Source organism: Nomascus leucogenys, chromosome 9, assembly GCF_006542625.1.
Source record: "Nomascus leucogenys isolate Asia chromosome 9, Asia_NLE_v1, whole genome shotgun sequence".
Taxonomy (NCBI): Eukaryota; Metazoa; Chordata; class Mammalia; order Primates; family Hylobatidae; genus Nomascus; species Nomascus leucogenys.
This window is the reverse complement of record NC_044389.1, coordinates 114,969,854-114,997,661: the sequence shown is the minus strand read 5'-3', so window position 1 is coordinate 114,997,661 and position 27,808 is coordinate 114,969,854. Positions and strand designations below refer to the sequence as shown.

Sequence of the window (27,808 nt, the reverse complement as noted above, 5' to 3'; positions counted from 1 at the left end):
ATGAAAGATTTCTCTGTCGTTTGTAATGCTGTTTGGTAGCATTTTACCCACAGTGGAAGCTCTTTTCAAAATTGGAGTCACTCCTCTCCAACCCTACTGCTGCTTTATCAACTAAGTTTATGGAATATTCTTAAACCTGTGTTGTCATTTCAGCAATGTTCACAACATCTTCATCAGGATTAGGTTCCATCTCAGGAAACTACTTTCTTTGCTTATCCATAAGAAGCAACTCCTCATTCATTAAAGTTTTATCCTGAGATTATAGCAATTCAGTTACATCTTCATGCTCGACTTCTAATTAATTCTAGGGCTCGTCCAATTTCCACCACATCTGGAGTTAATTTGGCCAGATCCATCAGAGGAATCACTATATTAGCTTTAGATTTAGGAAATGTATTCTTTAATAAGACTTGAAAGTTGAAATTACTTAATTTTTTTTTTTTTTTTTTTTTTTTTTGAGACAGGGTCATGCTCTGTCACCTGGGCTGGTGTGCAGTGGCACAAACAGGGCTCACTGCAGCCTTGAACTCCTGGGCTCAAGTGATCCTCCTGCCTCAGCCTCCCAAAGTGCTGGGATTACAGGTGTGAGCTGCTGCGCCCAGTTGAAATTACTTCTTGATCAGTGGGCTGCAGAAGGGATGTCATGTTAGCCACATGAAAATAACACTGATCTCCCTGTACATCTCCATTAGAGCTCTGGGGTAACCAGGTGGATTGCCAGTGAGCAGTAATATTTTGAAAGGAATCTATTTTTCTGAGTAGTAAATCTCAACAGTGGGATTAAAATATTCTGTAAACCATTCTGTAAACACACATTCTGTCATCTAGGCTTTGTTGCTCCATCTACACAACATGGGCAGAGTAGATTTAGCATAATTCTTAAGGGCCCTAGGATTTTCAGAATGGTAAATGAGCATTGGCTTCAAATTAACGTCACCAGCTGCATTAAGAGTCAGCCTGTCCTTTGATGATTTGAACCCAGGCATCACCACCTCTCTAGCTATGAAAGTCCTAGATGGCATTTCTTCCAATATGAGACTATTTTGTCTTCACTGAAAATCTGTTGTTTAGTGTAGCCACCTTAATCAGTTATCTTAGCTAGATCTTCTGGGTAACTTGCTGTTTCCTCCTGTGCTTTTATGGAGACAGCCTCTTTCCTCATGAATAACCTCATGAATCTCCTGTGCAAGCTTCAGACTTTTCTTCTGCAGCTTCCTCACCTCTCTCAGCCTTTATAGAACCGAAGAGAGTTAAGTCCTTGTTCTGGATTAGGTTTTGGCTTACGGGAATATTGTGGCTGGTCTGGTGTTCTATTCAGACCACTAAAATATTTTCCAAAGCAGCAATAAAGCTGTTTTGCTTTCTTATTCATGTGTTCACTGAAAGAGCGCTTTTAATTTGCTTTAAGAACTTTGCCTTTACATTCGCAGCTGGGATAGCTGTTTGGCTTAAGAGGCCCAGCTTTCAGCCCGTCTTGGCTTTCGACCTGCCTTCCTCACTAAGCTTAATCATTTTTAGTTTTTGACTTAAAGTGAGAGAAATGTGACTCTTCGTTCACTTGAACGCTTTGAGGCAATTCTAGGGCTATTAATGCACCGGATTTCGTTACTGTTGTGTCTCAAGGAGGCCCGAGCAGAGGGAGATAGATGGGAGAATGAGCAGTTGGTGGGGCAGTCAGAACACACACAACGTTTATTGATTAACTTCACTATCTTACATAGGTGTGGTTTGTGGTACCCCAAAATAATTAGTAACAGCAAAGATCACTGCTCACAGATCACCATAACACATACAATAACAATAATGGAAAAGCCTGAAATATTGTGACACTTAACAAAATGTTATCCAGAGACATGAACTGGGCACATGCTATCGGAAAAAGGGCAGTAGACTTGCTTGACTCAGGGTTGCCACATCAGATTTTTTTTTTTTTTAAAGAAGCAATACTTGTGGAGCATAATAAAGCAACTTGTAAAACAGTGAGTTATGCCCGTATATTAAAGCAGTATCCCTCAATTCTTAGTTATTGAGGGTTTTTTTATATGAATGAATGTTAAATTTTGTTAAGTGCTTTTTCAGTATCTCTAGAGGTGATCATATTCTTCTTAGTTCTTCTGATATCATTTATTATATTAATGTATTTCCTAGTATTGAACCATCATTGCATTCCTGTAATGATACATTAAAAAATATGCTATTTAGATTCTGTTTGCCAAAGTTTATTGAAGATTTTGGCCTGGATATTAATAAATTTGTTCATAGCATAAATTTATATGTTTATTGAGATATGTATGTGTTGAGTCCAAGGCAGTTGCTTAGTTTCATGTTTGTTCCCTGGAGCCCCTTTCCTTTTTTTTTTTTTTTTTTTTGAGATGGAGTCTTGCTCTGTCTCCCAGGCTGGAGTGCAGTGGCGCAATCTCGGCTCACTGCAAGCTCCGCCTCCCAGGTTCACGCCATTCTCCTGCCTCAGCCTCTCCGAGTAGCTGGGACTACAGGCGCCCGCCACTACGCCCGGCTAATTTTTTGTATTTTTTTTTAGTAGAGACGGGGTTTCACCGTGGTCTCGATCTCCTGACCTCGTGATCCGCCTGCCTCGGCCTCCCAAAGTGCTGGGATTACAAGCGTGAGCCACCGCGCCCGGCCACCCCTGAAGCCCCTTTCCTAAGCCTGGCCTGCTCTTGCTCTAATGGTGACTGGACTTTTTTACAGGTCTGCTATGAAGCTCTTGGTTTGGGAATTCCCATTCCCTCCCATCTTCTGTGTTGAGTCCTGTTTCCCAGACAAGGCAAGATTGCAGGTTTTTCTTTCTCCTAATTTATTTATTCATATTAGTAGCTTCCTGAGAAAAGGTGCATAAATTTTTTTAATATCTACATGACTGAAGTGTCTTTAGTCGGCCTTTACTAGTTGATCCTTTACAGGGATTAGACATTTAGGTTGAAAATACTTTTTCTAAAGAATTTAGAAGGCATTCATCTATCATTTCCTAGCTTCCATTTTGTTTTATGACCTCTCCCCATCACCCCCCACTACCTGGGAAGCAACTCTCAGTGTTTTGATATTCTAAGCTGATGTGCTTTGGCTGCCTTTCCATTCATATGCTGGACAGTTGATGGGCCCTTTCTATTAGCAAATGGCTATTTTTCAGTGCTAGGAACTCTTCTTGAATAATTTTTTCCTTCCATTTTATTATTCAGATGTTATGTCATGTATTTTTCTTGTCTCCTATTGTGCATTCCTTATTTTTTTGTTCTACTTTTTGAGAGATTGCCTCAACTTTATTTTCTAACCCTTTAACTGAATTTGTTACTCCTCATATTTTAAATTTTCCTGAATATTCCTACTTATAGTATCCTATTTATGGTTTATAGATAAAATTCTATTTCTAACTCTTTCATATTAATTACATATATTTTAAAAATCTTTACTCTTTCTGCATTTTCTGTTTTTAATTCCTCCTTCTCCCCCAACCTTTGCCCTCTTCTGTTTGCCTGATATGTCCTCTTTCTTTATTGAGAAGTTAGTCTCAAATACCTGGTTATCTGTGGCTGTCTGTTCACATTTAAGGGTGAGACACTAGAAAGCTAGTGTGAACAGTTGTCTTGGACTCAACACATACCTATACCTATTCTGTGTGAGTTAGTTTTACTGTTGGGATGTCAGGTGGCCAGATGGCTTTTTCTTTAGATACCTTCAAATGTCAGTGTTTAAAGAGTCTTTCTCTGGGAACATTTAATTTCTCCAGAAAGATATTGTTTGGTTTCTTGCCTGAGCCTGAGATCTGGAATTTGGCTGTAGAAAGGGAACGCCAACTATTTTCGATTGATTATGTAGCGTTTTGCTTAACACCATGTTCCCCTCACACCCTACCTACTCCAGCTTAAAATCCCTTCAGTTGCTATGTATTGCTGTCATATTGCAATCCAAGCTACTTATTGTAGCTTTATATTCTGTATGATTTAATTTCAGTATAGCTGTCTTCTGCTTTTCATAGTTCCGTTTACCATATTCCACTGTCCTTTCTGCTTCAAACATACCGAGTTCTTTCTCACTTAATGGCTTTTGCATGTGCTTCCCCTTTGCATGGCTAGCTCTCTTTCACTATTTAAGTTTTTCCTCATGTCTAATCTCCTTGACTTCCTAGGATAGGCAGGGTTGGTTAGGTGGTGCTGTGATACCAAGCAACCTCAAAATCTCAGTGGTTTAAAACAGTGATTGTTGCTCATAATACATGTCCATCACAGATGAGCTGGGAGCTCTGCTGTCATTTGTCCTCATTCTAGTATGTAGGCTGACAGAGTAGCCACCAGTTGGGGATTGCCATTACCCATAGTATAAAGAAAAAGAAAGCATAGCAAATCATAGTGAACTTTCTTAAATCATCCATTGTGCAAGTGGTATAAATCCCTTTTACTCAGATTCCATTTGTCAAATCCACACATGACCTCGCCTAACTTCAGTGTGGTGGGGAAGTGCGTTGTCCTAATTAACAGTGCATTTTGATTTAACTAGAAATTGGAGAATGACTTTCTTGAGAAGAAAAAAGGAAGGACAGTGTATGTGTGTTGGGGAGGTATATGTGAAAGAGATTAGTTGACTTAAGTAGGAAGATAATTACATAAGGGTAGGGTTTGTAAATACAGAGGTAAGACCCAAAAAAGAAAACTAAAATAGTTGACAGTGATTGCCTTAGGGTGGCAGGAAGAGGGGTAGGGGGTTTGGGACTATCTGGTTTTTGAAAAATCGTGTGTATGTAGCATTTTAATTAAAATGACAATAAAATTTAAATAATCCTAGACCTTCATGTGACCTCTCTTCTGTCTCTTTCCAGCTACTTTTCCATATACCTCCTTTACTTTTTTCAGTCAGTCTTCTGGAAAGAGTTCTCTATTTCAGTTTCTCCACCTGCCACTTACTCCTTAACCCACTCCAGTCCAGTTGGGGTGCTATTATTTCACTAAGACAGCTCTTGCTGAAGTCACCAGTGACCAACATATTGCTAAATCTAGTGGATATTTTCAGTTCTTTCTGCTTTTTGACATCCTAGCAATATTCTGTACTTTCTGAAATCTTGCCTTCACTGGACTTCTGTAAGACAACTCTCCTAGATTTGCCCCTAGTTCTTAGGGGCCTAGGTCACTTTCTACCATATTCTCTCCTGGGGCAGTCTAATCTACATTTATGGTTTCAGTTACCATGCTTAGGTGCTTCACAGATCTTCAGCATATATCCCCAGCTCACTAGCTCTATCTCCACATACCTACTTAACATCTCCCTTAGATGTCTAAAAGACACCTGAACTTAGTCTGCCTAAAACCAAACTCAGCACACACACATACATATACCACTGCCTTCTGCAAACTTAGTCTCCATCCTAGATTTCTTATCTCTATCAAACACACCCCAATATAACACCCTCTGAAAACCGGAAATCTAAGCATTATCCTTGACACTCACCTCTCCCTTCTTCCTAGTCCAAAATTAAGTTGTGATGTTTTTCCTCATTCTACACCCTGTAGCCAGAGGTAACTTAAAAAACCCATTATTTTCCAAAGCTCCCATTGGTCTTGCATTCTTTTTGCTGCTTTTCCTTAATTACCACTCTCCTCTTCCTCATTTCAAAACTTACTCCAAAGCTACAGTAATCAAAACAATGTGGTATTGGAATAATATAGATATGTAGTCTAGGAATAATATAGATTTATAGTCTAGTGGAATAGAATTTAGAGTTCAGAAATAAACCCATACATCTATGGCTGTTGATTTTTGACAAGGATGCTAAGTCCACTCAATTGGGAAAGAATAGTCTCATCAACAGTTGGTGCCAAGATAACTTGATTTCCACATGTACAAAATGAAATTGGACCACCTACCTCATATCACATATAAAAATTAACTCCACATGCATCAGTAACCTAAATATAAAAGCCAGAACCCTAAAACTTTCCAAAGAAAACAGTTTAATCTTCCTGACCTTTGGTTTTGCAATGGATTCTTAAGTATGACACCAAAAGCATGAGCAACAAAAGAAAAAATAGTTAAGTTATATTTTATCAAAATTTGAAAGTTTTAGGCATTAAAGGACCTTTTAAGAAAGTGTAAAGACAATCTACAGAATGGGAGAATGTTTGCAAAGCTTATATCTGATACTGGATTGGTATCTAGAATATATGAAGAACACCTACAACTCAGCAGCAACAAAAAGACAACTCAATTAAAAATGGGCAAAGGACTTGAATAGACATTTCTCCAGACATATATACATATCCAATAAATACATGAAAAGGTGTTCAACATCGTTAGTCATTAGAAAAATTCAGGTCAAAACCACAATGAGGTAATTACATCTACTTAGATGGCTATGATTTTTTTTAAGTAAAAAATTAGAAATAATAAGTGTTGGTAATAATGTGGAGAAATTGGAACACTTGTACATTGCTGTTGGGATTGTAAAATGGTGCAGCTGCTTGTGAAAAAGTTTACTAATTCCTCATAAGGTTAAATGTAGAATTTATTACATGATCTGGCAATTCCACTTCTGGGTATATGCCCCAAGGAATTGAAGGCAGACCCAAGCAGATACTTGTATGCCAGTGTTCACTGCAGTCTCATTCAAAGCATTTTTCGAAAGATGGAAACCACCCAAGTGTCCATCAACAGATGAGTGGATAAACAAATTGTGATTTATCTATACGGTGGAATATTCTTCAGCCATAAGAAGAAATAAAGTACTGGCACATGCAACAAAATGGATGAACCTAGAAAACACACTAATTGAAATAAGACAGACACAAAAGGACAAATACTGTATGATTCCACTCATGAAATATCTAGGCATATTAATAGATACAGAAAGTGGATTTGAGGATGCTAGGGGCTTGGAAGTGCAGAGAATGGGGAAGTATTATTTAATGGTCTGTAGTTTGGGGTGATAAAAATGTTTTAGAAATAGGAAATGGTGATGGTTGCAAAACACTGGGAATGTAAAGTAGTTAGTGCTGCCAGATTGTGTACTCAAAAATGGTTAAGATGGCAAATTCTATATTAATATATATTTTGCTACAGTTTTAAAAATAATGTAATGTTCCAAAAACCGCTGAATTGTACACTTCAAATGGGTAAATTGTATGTGAATTATACCTCAATAAAGCTTTTCAAAAAACAAAAAGGGTAACAATTTTCTCACCCACCGTTTTGTTTTATAAACTGTTTTGTCAAATTGAAAAGTCCTGAAATATCCTTTTGCTTTACTAGTATAACTAAAAAAGTAATTAAAACGTTTTTTAAAAGGTGAATAAAGGGTTCATAATGACCTGTTTTGCTATCAGGAACCCTGATCAATGTGTTACATAGCAATATTTCCCATTCTTAATCTAATGTACTTTGATCCAAACAAACAAAAAGCTACCAGGAGATCCATTCTAAGGGCTCTGTATTGCCAGTTATCCATGTTCTATTCCTGCCACATATGGAAAGCATACAGCAGATTGATTATCTTGGGGGCTCTTGGGGCAGTATTATTGATCTTTACTTTTCTTAAGACCTGGTAGTTAAGCATTTATTATTATAGACTAGATTAATTTCTCCTCCTATTTTTTAAGTTTTTTTTTAATGTGGCAAAATACACATAACATAAAATTTATTATCTTTATCATTTTTAGGAGTACAGTTTAGTGTATTTAAATGCATTTATAATATTGTGCAATTCTCACCATCATCCATCTCTGTGATTCTTTTTATTTTGTAAAACTTAAACTCTATACCCATTAAACAATAACTCTTGATGCCCCCTGGTAACCAACAACTAATTTTTTAACATCTCAGGTTTGGCTGGGGAGAGTATTGAATCAGTAAGTATGTATTTAGCATCTACTTTATGGTAAAAGTTATTAGGGGCATGAAGAAGGTTTAAAATATGGGACGCTTTAAAAAACTGAATACTGCTGGGCAGACAATACTACATATGCAATAATTGTATAGGAATCAATGATAACATGGAATTTATTATAATTTTACCTTGTATATATATAGCTTATACATGCAAGTTATAATGAAAATTGTGGGGCGCCAATAAAAGACCAAACACATTAAAAACTAATGCTAGTATTGATAAGAATTTAATATATAATGCCAGGCATGGTGGTATGTGTACCTGTGGTCCCTCAGGAGGCTGAGGTAGGAGGATTACTTGAGCCCAGGATAATGGAGTCCAGCCTGGGCAACATAGTAAGACTCTGTCTCTTAAAAGAAAATTTAACATATGATTAGAAATGTATCACATTTTGTTGGAGAAGAGAAAAATCCTTCAGTGAATCATAGTAGTTCAGTGGTTGCTTCTTCAGGGAAACATTCTTATTTTCATTTAATGCCACATTCAAAAAGTAATTCCATGGTTTCCAGCCTGGCATGTAAGGAGCTCATAAGTAACCATGCTGTCCTAACAACAAGTGAAAAGCTGAACAAGCAATAATAATAATAATAATAAACAAAAAAGCTCTTTTAGATCAATCAGGGAAGCGAAACCATGGGGCATACTGCTGCACCAAAAATTGGAGAGACAGTTAGGTAGATATAAAGAATCGCAACTTACCACAGCACAAACCCATAAGCAAAAACCTCTGTGGGGACCAGTGCTGGGGTAGGAAAGGCTGAACCGTAATTGGTGAATCGCTAGATGCCCAGTATGGACAACTCTGAGAGTTAGAAACTTCAGAGGGACCCAGTCGTGAGGGAGGGCTGCCACAGTTTTGAGTTCTTACCTTTAGGAGCTTGACTTGACAGTGAATATTGGAGAAAAATCTCCTTGTGTTTCTTGCAGCGGGAGGGGGAAAGGGATCATTTTGAAATACGCAAGAGCTTTCTGTTCTTAACAAAGCCTACCCTCAGGAGACATGATATTACCAAAGCCTAACCTACCTGGGGGAAGGGAAACACCTAACTCCAGCCTAGTGTAGCTTTCTATGTGGGGAAAGGGAAATATACAACTCAACCCCCTCCAGTCATCCTGTCCCACATAAGGGGGGAAACTCTGCAGCCCTGGTGGAGTTCACAGTCCAGTGGCACAGGCTGTCTAGAGATTGAATCTAATCATAGGACTAAGAAGGCTTCCCTTCCCCACACCTTACACTATGTTATTAAAGTCCTATTTAGCAAGGTTCCTTTTACCCAGTACATCACGTTCACCTTTCAGCAAAAAATTACAAGGCCTACTAAAAAGCAAAAAACAACAGTGTGAAGAAACTGCACAAGCATAAGAACTAGAGTCAGATACGGCAGGAATGTTGGAATAATCAGACCAGGGGTTATTAAAAACTATGATTAAAATGCTAAGAGTTTTAATGCCAAAACATGAGCAACAAGAATAAATGGACAATATAAGCACAGCGATGGAAATTCTAAGAAGGAATCAAGAAGTACGAGAGATCAAAAACACTGTAACAAAACGTAAAAAGCCTTTGGTGGGCTTATCAGTAGATTGGACGTGACTAAGGAGAGAATCTCTGAATGTGAGGATATGACAACTAGAAATCTTCAGAACTGAAAAGCAGAGAGACAAGTCTGGGGAAAAAACCAATCAACAACAGAATATCCAAGAACTACAGGAAAGCTATGAAAGATGTAATATATGTATAATGGGAATACCAGAAGGGAAGAAGGAGAGAAAGGGACAGAAGCAATATTTGAGTCAAAAATGCTTGACAATTTCACCAGTATCAGACACCAACCAAAGATCAAGGAAGTTCAGAAAACACCAAGCAGGCTAAATGCCAAAAATATTATACCTAAGCATACCATATTCAAATGTCAGAAAATTAAACTTGAAAGAAGCCAGAGGAATAAACACTTTACCTATAGAGGAGCACAGTTAAGAATTACATCTGACTTTTCTTCAGAAACCATGCAAGCAGGACCAGTTGGAATGAAATAGTGTTGAAAGAAAAAACCCCACCAACCTAGGATTCTGTATCCAGCAAAACTATATCTTTCATAAAAAGTAAAAATACAGACTTTCTCAGACAAAATTAAGGGAATTTTTTTGCCTTGTAATAAATGTTAAAAAAAGTTTCTCAGAAAGAAGGTGAATTATTTCAAATTATTCAGAAACCTGGATGTAGATGAAGAAAGGAAGACCAAGAAGGAATAAGGAAATGTAAAATAAAAATTTTTTCTTCCTACTAACAGATAATGTTTTCAAAACAATAATTGTAACTGTGCATTTGATTGTGTGTGTGTGGGTGGGTGGGTGTTTATGTGTAAGTAAAATGAATGACAGTTTATGTGTAAGTGAAAATGGCACAAGGGCCTAGAGGGAAGAATTCAGAATATTTTGTTACTATAAGGTACTTGCACTGCCCATGAAGCAGTATAATGTTATTGGAAAGTGGACTTGGGTTAATTGTAATGTATGTTGCAAACTCTAGGGAAACCACTACAAATAGTAAAGCAACAAGTATAATTGATGTGATAAGAAAGGAGAGAAAATTGAATTGCATAGAATGCTCAACTAAAACCACAAAAGGTAGAAAAAGTGTGGAAGACAGAAATAAGAATAACAAAGTCAACCAATAGAACATAGTGACAAACATGGTAGATATTAATCTAACTATATTAATAATCACTTGAAATATGGCCTAAACACAGCCATTAAAAGACAGAGATTGTGAGAGTGGATGAAAAAACTCGACCCAATAATATCTTGACTGCCAGAAACCTACTTTAAATATACAGATTGAAGAGATAAAAAATATAGCATGGTAACACTAATGAAAAGAAAATCAGAATAGCTATATCAGTTTCAGACAAAGGACTTCAGAGGTAGGGAAGTTATCAGGGATAAAGGTGGGCAGTACATAATGATAAAGGAGTCAATATTCTAAGAAGGCATAACAGTGCTTAATGTGTATGCACCTAACAACCAAGCATCAGAATATATGAGGCAAAACCTGATAGAACTGCAAGGAGAAAGAAATGAATCCACTACTATAGTTGGAGGTATCAATACCCCTCTAGCAAAAATAGACTCGTCTAGCAGGCGGAAAGTTGGTAAGGACACGGTTGAACTCAAAAACATCAATCAACTGGATATAATTGACATCTATAGAATTACATTATTCAATAATAGCAAATCACACATTCTTCTGAAGGTCACACAGAATGTTCACCAACATAGACCACATTCGATGCCATAAAACAGACTTTAATAAACTTAATAGAAATAATATATCTGCTGTCAGACCACAGTGGAATGAAGATTGAAATTAATAACAGAAAGATAGCTGGGAAATCCCCAAATATATTGAGATTAAACACACACTTCTAAATAACAGGGCTCAAAGAATAAATCTTGGGGAACTTTAAATATCTGGAACTAAATGAGAATAAAAATAGTTTATCAAAATCACATTATCTTACCAACAGATACAGAAGGAGAATTTGACAAAACCCAAAATTCTTTCATAAAAACTCGCAAGAAACTAGGAATAAAAGGGAGCTTCCTTGACTTGTTAAAGAATATCTATACAAACCCTACAACTAACATCATACTTAATGGTAAGGAACTTGAAGCTTTTCCATTAAGATCAGGAACAAGGCAAGAATGTCCGCTCACCACACTGCCTTTCAGCATCATATGGGAAGTCCTAGCTGTCTTACTGTATTCCTGCTGCTATAATAAAATACGACAGACTGGGTAATTTATAAATAACAGAAAAGGGTTACTCTGCTTCCAAGATGATACTTTATTGCTGTGTCCTCACATGGCAGAAGAGATGGAATGGCCAGGCAGGTCTCTGAAGCCTCTTTTACAAGGGCATTAATCCCATTCATGAGGGCAGAGCCCCCAGGGCCCAATCACCTCCCAAAGTCTCCACCTCTTAATGCCGTCACCTTGGGGTTTAATTTCCCACGTGAATTTTTGAGAAACGAAAACATTGAAACTGCAGTACTAGCTAATGCAATAAGATAATAAACGGAGAAGCAAATAGATTGGAAAGAAAGAAAACTGTCTTTGTTGGCAGACGACATAATCATTTACATAGCAAATCCAAAAGAATTAACAAAAAAACTGGAACTACTAAGTGGTTATAGCCAAGTTGCAGGATACAAGGGTAATATACAAAAATCTATCACTTTCCTATTTATCAGCAATGAACAAGTGTAATGTGAAATCGAAAGCATATTATCATTTACATTAGTACCCCTGAAGTGAAATGCTTAGGTAGAAATCTAATAAATTGTGGACAAGATGTATATCAGGGAGACTGCAGAGCTCTGATGATAGATGTAAAAGATTAAATAAATGATGAGATATTCCATGTTCATGGATAGGAAAACAATATTGTCAAGATGTCCATTCTTCCCACTTTTGTGTATAGATTCATGTAGTCTCAATCAGAATCCCAGCAAGTTATTTCATGGATATCAACACACTGATTCTAAAGTTTATATGCAGAGACAAAATACTCAAAATAGTCATCATACTATTGAAGGACAAAGTCTGAGGACTGATACTACCTGAATTCAAGACTTACTGTAAACTTTAGTGACCAAGACAATGTGGCATTGGTGACAGGGGACAGCCAAATAGATGGATGGAACAGAATAGAGAACCCAGAAATACTCACATAAATACAGTCAGTTCAACTTTTACCAAGGAGCAAAGGCAATACATTGGAGCAAAAAATAGCCCTTGAGGAAATGGTGCTGGAACAAATGGACATCCACTTTCAGAAAAAAGAAAAAAGAAAAAGAAGAGTCATCTAGGCACAGACCTTACATCCCTCACAAAAATTAACTGAAAATTGATCAGAGACCTAAATGTAAAATACAAAACTGTAAAACTCTTAGGCAATAGCATAGGAGGAAACCTACATTACCTTTTGTGTGTTGATAATGTTTTAAGTACAACACCAAAGGCATGATCCATGAAGGAGAGAATTGATAAGCTGGACTTCGTTAAAATTTAATACTTTTGTTCTGTGAAAGATAATGTCAAGAAAGTGCGAAGACAGGCCACAGACTGGGAGAAAATACTTGCATAAGACACATCTGATAGGCCGGGCACGGTGGCTCACGCTTGTAATCCCAGCACTTTGGGAGGCCGAGGCGGGCGGATCACGAGGTCAGGAGATCGAGACCACGGTGAAACCCCGTCTCTACTAAAAATACAAAAAATTAGCTGGGCGTGGTGGCGGGCGCCTGTAGTCCCAGCTACTCGGAGAGGCTGAGGCAGGAGAATGGCGTGAACCCAGGAGGCGGAGCTTGCAGTGAGCCGAGATCGTGCCACTGCACTCCAGCCTGGGTGACAGAGCAAGACTCCGTCTGAAAAAAAAAAAAAAAAAAAAAAAAAGACACATCTGATAAAGGACCATCAAGCAAAACATACAAAGAACATCTAACATTAAATAATAAGAAAATGAAGAACATGTTCTAGAAATGGGCAGAAGGGCAAAGGTGGGAGGATCACTTGAGGCCCAGAGTTGGAGACCAACCTGGGCAACATAGCATAATCCTGCCTCTCCAAAACATTAACAAATAAAAAATGAGCAGGGCATGGTGGTGCATGCCTGTAGTCCTAGCTACTCTAGAGTCTAAGGCAGGAGGATCACTTGAGCCCAGGAATTTGAGGTTATAGTTAGCTATGACTGCACTTCAGACTGGGTGACAAGAGTGAGACCCTGTTTCAAAAATACTAAAAAAACATTTTTTTTTTTTTTTTAAGGGGAAAAGACCTGTACCTCACCAAAGAAATACGGATGACAAACATATGAAAATACATTCAATATCGTATATCATTAGGGAATTAAAAATTAAAACATCAATGAGGTATTACCACACACTTATTAGAAAGGCCCAGATCCAAAACACTGATAATACCAAATGTTGATGAGGATGTGGAACAACAGAAGTGCTCAGTCATTGCTGGTGGAAGTGCAAAATGGTCCGGTCACTTGGGAAGACAGTTTGGCAGTTTCTTATACAACTGAACATTTTCTGACTATACGAACCAGCAGCTACACTCCTTGGTATTTACCCAAATGAATTGAAAACTTACGTGCACATAAAAACATGCACATGGATGTTTATAGCCACTTTGTTTTGATTGCCAAAACTTAGAAGCAACCTGTCCTTGAGTAGGTGAATGGATGAACTGTGTTATATGCAGCCAGTGGAATATTATTCAGTACTAAAAAGTAACAGTCTATCAAGCCATAAAAAGCTGTGGAGGAAACTTAATGCATATTACTAAGTGAAGGAAGCCAACCTGAAAAGGCCACATACTGTATGATTCCAACTCTGTGACATCCTGGAAAAGGCAAAACTATGGAGACAGTAGTAAAAAGAGCAGTGGTTGCCAAGGGTTAGGGAAGGAAAGGATGAATAGGTGGAGCACAGACAATTTTTAAGTCAGTGGAACTATTCTGTGTGGGCACTACAGTGGCACATGCTTGTCATACATTGGTCAAAACCCATGGGTACTGCAGTGGCACATGCTTGTCATACATTGGTCAAAACCCATGGGTACTGCAGTGGCACATGCTTGTCATACATCGGTCAAAACCCATGGGTACTGCAGTGGCACATGCTTGTCATACATCAGTCAAAACCCATGGGTACTGCAGTGGCACATGCTTGTCATACATTGGTCAAAACCCATGGACTGTACGACACCAAGAGTGAACCCTAGTGTATACTGTGGACCTTGGGTCATAATGACATGTCAGTGTAGGTTTGTTGATTTTTAACAAATGTGTCGCTTTGGTGTGGGATGTTGATAATAGGGGAGGCTGTGCATGTGCATTTGTGGGGCCAGGGAGTATATGGGAACTCTATATTTTCCACGCAATTTTGCTGTGAACTTAAAATTGCTCTAAAAAATAAAGTTTACTAATTATAATTTTAAAAAAGTAATTCTCCCCAGCACTTTGCAAGGCCTAGGTGGGCAGATCACCTGAGGTCAGGAGTTCAAGACCAGCCTGGCCAACATGACGAAACCCAGTCTCTGCTAAAAATACAAAAATTACCCGGCTGTGGTGGCACACGCCTGTAATCCTAGCTACAATGGGAGGCTGAGGAAGGAGAATCACTTGAACCTGGGAGGTGGTGGAGGTTGCAGTGAGCCGAAATCACACCATTGCACTCCAGCCTGGGTGACAAGAGCAAAACTCTGCCTCAAAAAATAAAAAATAAAAATCAAAAACTACAAAATATAATTGCGTATTTTTCTGATTTGAGTGTAGAAGGACTTCTGATCACAAAAGCAATGATAAAGGAATACATAGCTAGATTTCAGTAAAATTGTATTTAATGTTTATTAAGAAGCAAAGTGAAAAGCATTTTATGGATAAACCTAATATAAAAATTAATATATAAATGGGAAAATGGTATTAATAGACAATGAAAAATAATTTAAAAGTGCTAATACACTTTAGGGAAAAGTAATAATATTTGATGCAAATATTTGAAAACATTTTATGCAATATACTGATAAAAAACCTGAACCTACCACCAGAAGTAAAAATCAGAACCTATTTGGTGTTTTGAATTCTCATACTGTGCTCCTCCATCTCTCTTCCCTGCCCCCTCAACTGTTCTGGTTAACTATTGTGTTTATCATTTCCATAAAGCAGTTTTCACAAATATATATATATCACCAAGCAATGTCTTGTTTAATTTTGCTTATTAAGTTTTTTTCTGATATGTTTTCTCCTTTATTCTCCCTTTTGCCCTCACCCCAGTTTGTGTAGAAGTAGTGTGGATATAAAATGACACTAATGTAGACTGAGGAGATTGCAGTACATCTGGATTTGTTGGGATAGAGAATATCAGTATCACCTAGGGGCTTATTAAAGTTACTCAGAAGTTTTTGCTACTTTTTTTTTTTTTTTTTTTTAACTACAGGCTTCTTGAGAATCATGGTCTACTTTTACCAAAAGGAGCCTGTAATATTCCTCAAATGTGTTGGAGCAGAACAAGGATTGAAGACTGTATTAATGATCTCTACAAAGAGTCTTCTGATCTTTCTTTTTGATGTCTCAATCTTTGATAAAACATAAATGAAGGTTCACTCTGGGCTCTTGTTATTTGCGTAACAGCTGAAAAAAAGTGAATTTAATAATTTTATGTTGAAGGTTTAGTATGTTCAAAACTGCTAGGCACCTTGAAAAACATGAGTTATAAAAATGAATAAGACGTATCTTGTCTTAGTTGAATTAAAACAATTCTTTTGAGGAATTTGTAAGTATTTCTACAAGCAATACATTTGTAAGAGATGTATAAACAAACTGGTATTAGAATACAGAGGACAATTGAGTTTTATTTGGTTTGATTCCAGGAGAAAAGGCTGGTCAGGGAAAATTGCATTAAAGTAGATCCTAGAAAGGACAGGGAAGTTTTTAATAATTGGTAAGGGGCAGGGGAGAACATTCCAGGGAGAGAACTGCATAAACAAAGAGATGGAGGTGTGAAGTTTGGGAGCATAGTTGGGAACTGTGAGCAGTAATGCAGTGTGCACTCAGATAAGGATGGACTGTAGGATTTGGTTCGGCCATATCAACAAGGACCTTAAATAATCAGCTGTCTGTACCCAGGATTCTAAGACTTTCTTTTTATTGATGAACACCCCAATTGCTGTTCTTTTCTTATATCTAGTCACATCACTAGTCATGTACTAGATGAGAGAAGCATTTTTGTCCATTTTGCTTATTGCTATATCCCTAGAGCATAGAAGAGCACCTGGTGTGTAACAGGCATAGATGAATTATATGTTAAATGAGTGAATGAATTTAGATTTTGTAAGAAAGGATAATTTATGGTTGCACTTTAAAGAGATCTTGCCTCCACGGATCAAGTTGTTTTTGGTATCTTTGTAATATGCCTCAAACTTCATTGTATTTCTCTCACTTGGATTTGTCTTTCCCTGGCATTTTTTGCAATGTTCTACGTGGGCTCTTATGACTAATGATCATCCTCCTTATAGTGTACCTGTATTACAAGGTATGTTTATTTTCTGTGACTTGATTCAGGTAGTTCTCAAAATCTTTGATTTTTAACTTTACATCTGTTTTTCTGAGATGTAGCATTGCTTCATTCTTTAATCTTGACTTTAATCATTTCTAGGAATCTGTGACATAATTTTTAGAGTTTCTGCTACTTAGTCCTCACTACATTCTTCTGGTTATGTTATATAAATAGTTATATTTACTATTTATTATGGTATTATTTTAAAATGTTAGCTTTGCTGTTAAATTTAACATTTTACATTTACAGCTTTGCTGTATTTTTTATAGTTCTGAATAAATTATTCATATTCTTACATATCATGAATTGTGAAAAAAAATTTACAAGTTGACTTGTTAGCTATACCTATTTATATTATTCTTCAGTGTTTGGTCTAGAAATTATAAAATGCATCCTTAATTTATGATAGCCTCCCTTGAATTAATATAATACTACTTGCATAAAATATAGGATATTTATAATAATATATTTCTGCTTACTCCCACTTCCCTTCCTTTGTGCTTTGGTTGTTATATATTTTATTTCTACATGTGTTATAAGCCTAATGACACCTATCAATTATTTTTATCTTTGCTTTAAACTGCCAATTATCTTTTAAAGAAATTAAGAAAGGGAAAAATTGGCTTTTACATTTTCCTACATATTTACCATTTTGCAGAGTCCCTCATCTCTTCCTGCTGAAATTTTACCTCAGCGAGAACTGTGTCTCCCTTGTCTGAATTTTTATAGCACATATTGTGGACCATTTATATGTCATATATGACCTTACAGTTACTTCCATGTATGTGTCAAATTTCCTCTGCCAGTTTTAGATTATTTTTTTGGCAAGGGTCGCTGTTTATACAGTTTTAACTACTTCATTGTGTCTAGCACAGTGCCTTAGATAAAGTGGACACCTGTATATATTTTTAACTATGTAAGAATGAGTGAAACTTTGTTCATTTATCTGAGTATATAATCTCACAGGATTGAGTTGTATTATTACAGTTCACCATTAGATGTCACTTTCTGACATAGGTTAAATCCTTACCAATGAATTCCTTCCATTAAGGCATATCAGATTCTGAAAGTTGGTGCTCCAATACAAGTGCACTTAAACAGAGAAATTTTTATACATTTAAAAGTGATTACTGTCTAAAATGGAAGTGTTCCTGTTATAATTTTTGTATTTTTGTTATGTATAAATTTATACAGAACCAACTGATTTTCCTAAAGTTTTCTTTAGAACTTGAATACTGGTATTATTTTTGAATTATTTGCTCTGTGGAGCAGCTTGGAACTATTAGAAGTAATACTGTGAGAATATTCAGGAATACCTTTAAACATGTTCAAAATGTATTCTGATGGTGGTGTAATTCTGAAAAACATCTTATTTTAGGAGCCTGACTGACCCAGTTTTCTCAAGTTTTGATAGCAACTATAGAGTTTATTTGTGTTTGTTTGAGAAAGGAGGGGAACTGAGTAGGCTGTGAAGAAACACAGAGGTAGAGAAAAGGGAGATTCCTGTGGCTCTCTCTTGGCCAGTCATGGAACACAGCAAAGTGCTTCCCTCCCTCATTCTTTAAACTTAAAAGATAGGAAAGGGCAGATCAAGGAGATTTCAGCAATCTCAGAAGGCTTAATGTTCACTGTATATTTACGAACCTAGATTTTAAACTCAGCATGATAACATGTATGATCTAGAGAGATGTTTCAGTGCGTCCCCACTGCTAGGATTCATGACAAACACTTACCAGATTCCTACAGACACGTCTCTCCATGCTGAGTTAAGAGAATCCTCTCTGTGATACCACTGCTCTCCGGACATCCAGGGTTTAACCTCTTTTCTTTCCCCATCTTGCCAGGAGACAGCAGGAAAATTATTGGGAGGTGGGAGGTGTGGTGGCAATTTTCTTCAATTCATCTGGAGTACTAAAATTTGAGTAAAATAACAATGCTGTTTCCTAATAGTTTAATAAATACCCCCAAAACTTACACCTAATCCAAGAATGTTACCATTCTTCGTAATTTGTGACCTTCTGGTGTTCTGTCCCTCAACCTTTCACATCTCATCCCAGGAGTAACTTTCTTATATTTAATGTTCATGGTTTGATTTAAAAAAAAAATACTGTTTTCATATATCTATGTATGTATATAAAATTTGATTTTTAAGCCATGATTATAATAAACCAAAGTACCAAACAATTAGAATATTTAAATTGTATTTTGTATTGATCAAATTACAAACAATGCAGTGTCAACAAATGAAGTTTTATCTTGCAGTATTTCTGTGTTTTAGAATAAACTTAAATGCATTTTCTAAAAGTATATTGGTATGAAGTGACCACTTACCCTTCTTGGGATAACCTTTTTAACTTTTTGGCTTTTAGAATGTCATTCTTCATGATGTAATGAAATGAATGATACTTTATATGAAGTAACTGGTGATGTGGATGGTAGAAAAAAATAGAAAGTGGGCAATACTACATGTCAAGTATAATCAATAGTTGAGAGGTCCTGATAATGTTACTCACTTATATTGATAATTCATTTTGTAATCTGTTTTTTTCCCTTATGTTTTTGTTTATTACTGCAGCTAAAGAAGTAAACAGGTCATGGCACGTTTAACAAAAAGACGACAGGCGGATACAAAAGCTATCCAGCATCTTTGGGCAGCCATTGAGATTATACGGAACCAGAAGCAAATTGCCAACATTGACCGTATTACAAAGTAAGTAAATTTAAACAAAAATATCTCTGTAAAATTTCGTAGAAGACTTTGGGGGAAAGGCTAAAAAAATTTTTATCTGTTATGCTAATCAACATATATTACAAAGAACTGAAGACACTTTTTGCTTTGCAGGAGTATTGTTAGAAAAACAAACACAGAAACATACACAAGCAACTTGTGTTTAGAAGTTTCATAGAAAAAATAGATGAGGAAAATATCACTATGTACTATGTATAATAGTTTTTTAGTTAACAAAATTTTTAACTCTATTTATTGATTTATTTATTTTGAGACGGAGTCTCATTCTGTTGCCCAGGCTGGAGTGCAGTGACCCGATCTCAGCTCACGGCAACCTCCGCTTCCCAGGTTCAAGTGATTCTCCAGCCTCAGCCTCCCAAGTAGCTGGGATTACAGGCACCCGCCACCACGCTCAGCTAATTTTTTGTATTTTTAGTAGAGAGAGGGTTTTACCATGTTGGCCAGGCTGATCTCAAACTCCTGACCTCGTGATTCGCCCACCTCGGCCTCCACAAAGTGCTGGGATTTACAGGCGTGAGCCACTGCACCCGGCCAGAGATTCTTTTATTAAAAACACATTTAGTGAATCACTTTTATGTAACGAAGCTATCTAAAAACAGTCTACTGTTTATTACTAATTTTAATATAGGATAGGCATGGTATGTGTAGTAAGAAACATCTTACTACTTTATAGCCCACTAACAGAATTTTTAACAATTTCCTTCTATATTTTAGAAATCATGTTAAATAAACATTCAGTTTTAAAGAAGAAAATTCTCCACTGCCATCCCCTACTTTCTCATGCTATTCATGTGGGTAGACAGATTTAGGATACAAAAAAAAAAAAAAAATCAAAGTACCTTATGAAGCTTCTATTTACATGTTGTATGCTAAGTCTAAGGGAGTCTTCAATTAGGAACTTGGTTTTGTTTTGTTTCTCTGGGTATTCTTAAAAAAATAAAGCTAAATTTATCTTTTTTAAGTGTTTGGAATTTTAAAAATAATTTAGAGAAAATTTCTTGATACTTTTCACATTCTTTAGATGCTATGGGTAGAAATGGAGAATGGGAGTAATTTACAAAACTCACTTAAATAAATGCTTTTTTTGGCCTTTATTAATAAGTAATACAATTGAGTTCCATGTATTTTTGTCCTTTCCCTGTATGCTGGTGAAGAAGATTACAAAGGCTACTTAACGATGGGCTCAGTGGCTCATGCCTGTAATCCCAGCACTGTAGCAGGCCAAGGCTGGTGGATCGCCTGAGCTCAGGAGTTTGAGACCAGCCTGGCCAACATGGTGAAACCCCATCTCTGCCAAAAATACAAACATTAGCCTGGTGTGGTGGTGCACACCTGTGGTCCCAACCACTCAGGAGGCTGAGGTGGCAGAATCACTTGAGCCTGGGAGGCAGAGGTTGCAGTGAGCCGAGGTAAGGCCAGTGCACTCCAATCTGGGTAACAGTGAGACCCCCGTCTCACAACAAAACAACAAAGAAACCCAAAGGCTACTTAAGAGGGAAGAAAAAAGGAGATAGAGAAGGGGTGACGATATATGTGGCTCCAACTCTGTACTCGCCCTTGTGGTATTTTAAAGCTGACTATGTACAACTCCTTGCTCCTATAAGATAGTAGAAGAAAAAAAAAGATAACACTATGTGAACAGTAAGAATAAAATAGTACATTATTTTAATTATTATGCTTTTAAATAAAGCACATAATTTGGGGTATGATAACTAAATGCAAATGATGTTGATGTAAAACATTTAAAAAAAAACTCAGAGTACAAAACAGTATTTTCTTATGGTTGAGATTTTTAAAAAACCATCCTTTATATAAAAATTGCTTAGAGAAGAATGTTTAAATAAAATACTTTTCTTTGGATTCAGCTTTTTAAATTAAAATCAGGTAAACATGACAACTATTTCAGTTTTTCAGATGACCTTTGTTCATCTGTAGCATGTTTCTCTAGAAGCTTTAGGGACATTTCTCTAAGCACCTTTCGGAATCTCCCAGTGTGAATGGTGCTGTTAGATGGTGACCACCTTCTAATCTGGGAGTAAGAGAATTAACTCCCCCAGTAATGGGTGGCAGATACCTGTTGGATTATTACAACACGTGTGTGTACATGTATACACATATTAAACTGTAGCAAAAGACATGGAGATTAACAGGATTGCCTACATCTCATTTTGCATTATGTATTATTGATAAGCATTCTTTTCTCTCCTTTCTTCATCAGCATAGCCTTAATTGATGCCAAGGCTTATTTTTCTTCATGTTGTAAGGTCCATAGTTTTACAATTAAATATGAATAAATTTATTTACCTACCAGATAGTCTTGGTTTTATTAGTCTCATCTAAAGATGAAAAGAAAGAAAAAGAAAGAATCAGAGGTTAAGTGCTTAAGACTGGGTCCCAGTGTTTCCTCTTCCTCATCTCATCTGAGAGGTATGCCATGTTTATTTTTATTATGTGGCTCACATCAGAGCATCCTGTACTTCCTTCATAACATTAATCACATTTGTCATTGTTTCCCTGCTAGACAGCTCCAAGAAAGAACTGTCTAGAAAATTGCCTAACCCGGCCAGTGCCTTTGCTTCTTGGCTAATATTAATTTCCTTGTTTGTTAAACTTGCCTAAGGTAAGTTAGGAAGTAGCATTGCACTGTGGAAGGAAGTCAGATCTTTTGCTCTAAAGCCTAATACTCCTATTCTGTACTCTCGAGAGGTAAATATTTTTCAAGCCTTAGATTCATTTTCAATCAAGTCACTCTGCTTAGTCAAGTCTGAACATAAAGATAATCTTTTAAGCTTTGCAGATATCTTAAGGTACTGAAGGCTGTAGTAGGGTTACTGTCAAGAATGCATGTTAGTCATTAAGTTTCATTTCTTATTTTGACTGATGAGTGACGCCATTATAAAAAAAGCTACACGGTTTTTGTCAAGCATTAAAAGTTGTGGGCTTTGGGGTGACTGGCTCTTAGCCTAGTACACCCTAAACACTCTAGTTTACTTCTGTGTAATGGTTTAGTTCTGCTTGCTTTTGTTCTTTTAATCTCTAGGTTTCTTTTTTGTTGTTGTTGTTTTTTTTTTTTTGGAACTGATTGAGGAAGCCTGGCCATTGGTTGTGATTTTTTCCATAGTCTGGCTTTTGCCAGTTGCATCCCTGTAGTCTAGTTTAACCTGTTGCTCAGTGCTTTTTATTTCGTGGAGATTGATAGCTGCATCTGGTGGCTTGGGGGAGGGGGCAAGACTATTCCCTGGGAGTAGTGTGTTCTACTATCAGGAGATACATGATGTCAGTTGTTTCTCATTTTGTGATGTACATAGCAATTGATGCTAGATCCAGTAACTCATTAAGGACTGCCAAATGATAATCATCCAGTCTGTCTTTTCTAACTGGACATAGCTTCCTATCATCTGCTATTTGGTTACCATGTGGTATGGTTCATATGGGAAAAGTAGAATAATTCATTCTCTTTATGTATTTAGCAGTTTTAAAAATAGTATTCTTTACTGGTAACCAATTAGATTTAAAAACAAATTGCCCTTTGGAATTCATGCATTTAATTACATTTCATATATTTCAGTCCGTTTTCGACATACCCCTTATTGATGCGATCTTTGGCCAGTTGGAGCCTCTGCAGTGCTGGCTCCTGAACTTCTTTCTGCTTGTTATGAACAAGATGTTTCGGGATCCTCTTGTACGTATCCTGCCCCAGGCCTGGAACTATTGATTTCTCCCAGGTGCTCTGGTTTCTTTTAGTTTTAAAATGTATTTTAAGAGTACTTCCTGGCTACTCAGCATTGCTACTGGGTGGGTCTCTCTTTCTAGGCCTTTGGACAGAGTTATGAAATGCACATAACTTTTAAAAGATAAAAAAACCTCCTGAGTTCATGCTGATATTTTCCATTGAACTTTGTGGCTACTGGGTTTTATTTGCTTAACTCTTCTATCTAAAATCTTTATCTACTTTCTGACGTGGTGAGAATCATGGTTCTCAGGGACATCATCTGTAATAAAATTTTAGAATTTCGTATAGTCAGTTATTTTATGCAACATTAAATACACAGCTATTAGAATAAGAAAATCTTAAATATTTTATATACCATGTATAGTTATGATTATGTTATTATTTTCTTATCTACACACATCCTTATTTAGTTTGGAGCCTCTCTTAATGTGTTGGATCTTCTTTTCCTGTCTTCTGTATTTGTACTTTTTAATTCTTTTCATCTTTTTTCTTTTTGATTTTTAGTATTTTTCCTTCATTGCAACCTCTTTTTATGTAACATTATCTGGTGTATATTTGTTTTGTGTACCCTCTAGTTTAGACTTCACTTCTAAAGTGATTTTTTTTCCATTTACTTCAAATGTTTAACTCAGAATTCTGAATTTTTTTTCTGATTTATAGCTTGTTTACCTTATATCATTTTCTTCATGTCTTTTCTCATGTCTTCAGACAGTAGATTCTAGCTTCCTTCTGTTTTGTAGGCTTATCTTTCTGGCATGTTTCTAACCATCAGGATGTCATTCTGCTCCATGTGCCATAGTCCTCTCTGTTGGTCATTCTTACGTGAAATCACTTTTCCTAAACTTGTGGCAGGGCAGAGTGGTTCTGAATACTCTTTCCAGATTTATGGCTCTAAAATTCTTCTTATGCCATTTTTATGAAGTGCTAAAAATAGAGCCTAATTTTTCCTGAGATTTCCTAGGTTTTTCTCCATCTTTTCCCCGTTTTTTTGTGGAATCACCTTTTCTTATACTTAGGGTCTTTTCAACTGACTGCAGTAGTAGTTGTTACTTTTATTCGTAGCCTTTCTCTGTAATACTGGGCTTTGTCCTGGAAGGGAACTGTGACTGCTTAATTTTGAGTGTTTGTAGGCCCCATTAAGCTCTAGCTCCTTAAGAATTTACCACAAATTCATGAATTACCATGAATCATCTGCAAATGGGAGTGTGTAAAATCCTGACCAGTTTCAATGCTATTATCAAGTGGGCCTACTGTGCTTTCCAGTGAGTCTCTGTTGGGTATTTTACCCTCCTATACTCCCTGTTCCATTAGTATCTGTTGTGCCTCTCTTTCTCCTCTAAGGGTATCAATACTAATCAGGATTGTAGCTCTCAGAGATTTGTTCTCACCTGCTCAAATTTTGGGATGCATAGGAGTTCGCATGACCTAATTTTGTTGTACTGTGTATGTTGTCCAAAGGCATTTTGCTTTGTTTTATTTGGTATTCTTCCAGTAACTCTGTCTAGTAGGTTTGGGGAGATTTAAAAACTATGTTACCGTCATAATCATCTCATCTCACAACAATCTTGTGGTTTTTCTTTAAAAAAAAAAAAAAAAAAAAAAAGGCGGGGGGCGGGGGTGGGCACAGTGGCTCATGCCTATAATCGCAGCACTTTGGGAGGCTGAGGTGGGTGGATTGCCTGAGGTCAGGGGTTCGAGACCAGCCTTGCCAACATAGTGAAACCCTGTCTCTACTAAAAATACAAAAAATTAGCTGGGCTTGGTGGCGGGCACCTGTGCTCCCAGCTACTGGGGAGTCTGAGGCAGGAGAGTCACTTGAACCCGGGAGGCGGAAGTTGCAGTGAGCCAAGATTGCGCAATTGCACTCCAGCCTGGTCAACAAGAGTGAAACTCCGTCTCAAAAAAAAAAAAAAAAAAAAAAAAAAGACAGTTGGTAAAGGCACACGATATTTTCTGAAGTTTAAAAGTGGAGCCAAAAGCAAATAATTCCTTCTGACAGAGGTAAATCAAAGGAGTGTTCTCCATGTTGTGTACTACACTGGACACATCAGAATAAATGGCAGTATCATCTTCAAACACAGGATTCTTTTTTTTTTTTTTGAGACGGAATCTTGCTCTGTCGCCCAGGCTGGAGTGCAGTGGAGCAATCTCGGCTCACTGCAAGCTCCGCCTCCTGGGTTCACGCCATTCTCCTGCCTCAGCCTCCAGAGTAGCTGGGACTGCAGGCGCCCATCACGATGCCCGTCTAATTTTTTTTGTATTTTTAGTAGAGACGGGGTTTCACTGTGTTAGCCGGGATGATCTCAATCTCCTGACCTTCTGATCTGCCCGCCTCGGCCTCCCAAAGTGCTGGGATTACAGGCGTGAGCCACTGTGCCTGGCCAGGATTCTTAACATAGCAAGACTTGGGTTGCAGTTTAAAAAATAAATTCCGGCCGGGCGTCGTGGCTCACGCCTGTAATCCCAGCACTTAGGGAGACCGAGGCAGACAGATCATGAGGTCAGGAGCTCGAGACCAGCCTGGCCAACATAGTGAAACCCTGTCTCTACTAAAAATACAAAAATTAGCCAGGCATGGTGGCACACGCCTGTAGCCCCAGCTACTTGGGAGGCTGAGGCAGGAGAATCGCTTGAAGCTGGGAGGTGGGGGTTGTGGTGAGCTGAGATCGTGCCACTGCACTCCAGCCTGGGCAACAGAGCAGGACTCTGTCTCAAAAAAAAAAAAAAAAAAAAAAAAAAAAAGAAATCCCACAAGTAGAATTTGTGGCCATTTGAAGGATTTAAGTCTCAGATCCTCATAATTAATTGAATTCTTAGGGACTAATAATTCTCTTATCTCTGTAACAAAATAGGAGAACTTATCTGTTCTGAAAGTTTGTTCCATCTAATTGTGATGGTATTTAACTTCGGAGTTCATAGCAGTAGTCATTAGTTGTCATGATATCTCCCCAAGAAAGAGAGTTCCGAGTCTTTTTTCCCCCCACATTCTTTTAATTTTCCTTTTTAAAAAACTGCTGGTGTCAGCTAGGTGCAGTAGATCCTGCCTGAAATGCCAGCATTTTGGGAGGCTGAGGTTGGGGGATCGCTTGAGAGTAGGAGTTTGAGACCAGCCTGAGCAACATATTGAGACCCTATCTCTACAAAAAATCTAAAAAATTAGCCAAGCATGGTGGTGCGTGCCTGTAGTCTCAGCTTCTTGGGAGGCTGAGGGACGATCGCTTGAGTCCAGGAGGTCAATGCTGCAGTGAGCTGTGATTGTGCCACTGCACTCCAGCCTGGGAGACAGAGTGAGACCCTGTCTCAAAACAAAAACAAAACGAAACAAAAAAAACCTGCTAGTCTTGTATCCAAGAAGGTAGTAGGGAAGGTACTGTAAGTTAGATAATCACTGCTAAGATGTTTTGAATATTTCAGATATTTAAAAACCATACCCAAGATAAACTTCTTTAACAAGCTCCAACATTTTTGCATGGAAAATATTAAAAGGGTCAGTCTGAAATCAAAATATGTATGTGTGGTTAAGTCTGATTTTTGATTAACAATGATACTGTCCCTCTGATTTAAAGCTATATTTATAAATTTGATTTAATGATAATATGAAATTCTATAGATGACCTCATTTGGGAGCTAAATAAGCACAAATAAATTTTGGCCTATCACCGAAAACATTTTACATTTTTAGAAACTGGAGGATATTTTATGATGTTTAATCATTATAAAATGGAAACAAGTTAGTCATTTTGTCATGAAGAAGACAATGCAGTAGTAAGGTGAGGGTTATGTGTCAAGATAAGCGCAGGCAATAGTAGCTTCTCTTTTCAGTTTAGATGTCTGTAAATGCTAAATTATAGCTAGCACATATGAATTAATCAGTTTTATGTAATTTGAATAGGTATCATAATAAACTTTTGAAAGTTATTTAACAGTAATATTAAATATTTATAAAATATTTTTATGCCTAAGATGTTAGCCCTCGTTTTACACATTATAAATCAAGAAGTAAAGGATGAAGAATCATGTAACAACAAAATCAGTAACAAGTGAGATTTAAACTTTTAATCACCGACTTTCCCAGTATGAGGCCATGTGCTGTGGTTCACATCTGTAATCCCAGCACTTTGGGAGGCTGAGGCAGGTGGATCCCTTGAGCTCAGGAGCTTCAAAACCAGCCTGGGCAACGTAGTGAGACCCCATCTCTACAAAAAAAACCACAAAATTAGCTGGGTGTGCTGGTGTATGCCTGTAGTCCCAGCTACTCAGGAGGCTGAGGAGGGAGGATGGCTTGAACCTGGAAGGTTGAGGTTACA

The 27,808-nt window shown here is 37.3% G+C and overlaps 1 protein-coding gene across 12 annotated transcripts in view; it reads left to right on the top strand.

Moving 5' to 3' along the window:
- The window catches only part of ZMYND11 (zinc finger MYND-type containing 11), a 119,216-nt gene that overhangs the window by 25,859 nt on the left and 65,549 nt on the right, over positions 1-27,808 (top strand). For 10 of the 12 annotated variants that reach the window (XM_003280230.4, XM_030819392.1, XM_030819391.1 and 7 more), the window contains exon 2: positions 19,595-19,729. In XM_003280230.4, coding sequence (XP_003280278.1) covers positions 19,614-19,729 — 116 coding nt within the window. In that variant the 5' untranslated portion in view covers positions 19,595-19,613. Of the gene's footprint in view, positions 1-15,731; positions 16,996-19,594; positions 19,730-27,808 lie in introns of those variants that run through there. The other 2 variants (XM_030819387.1, XM_030819390.1) reach the window with 2 other exon arrangements.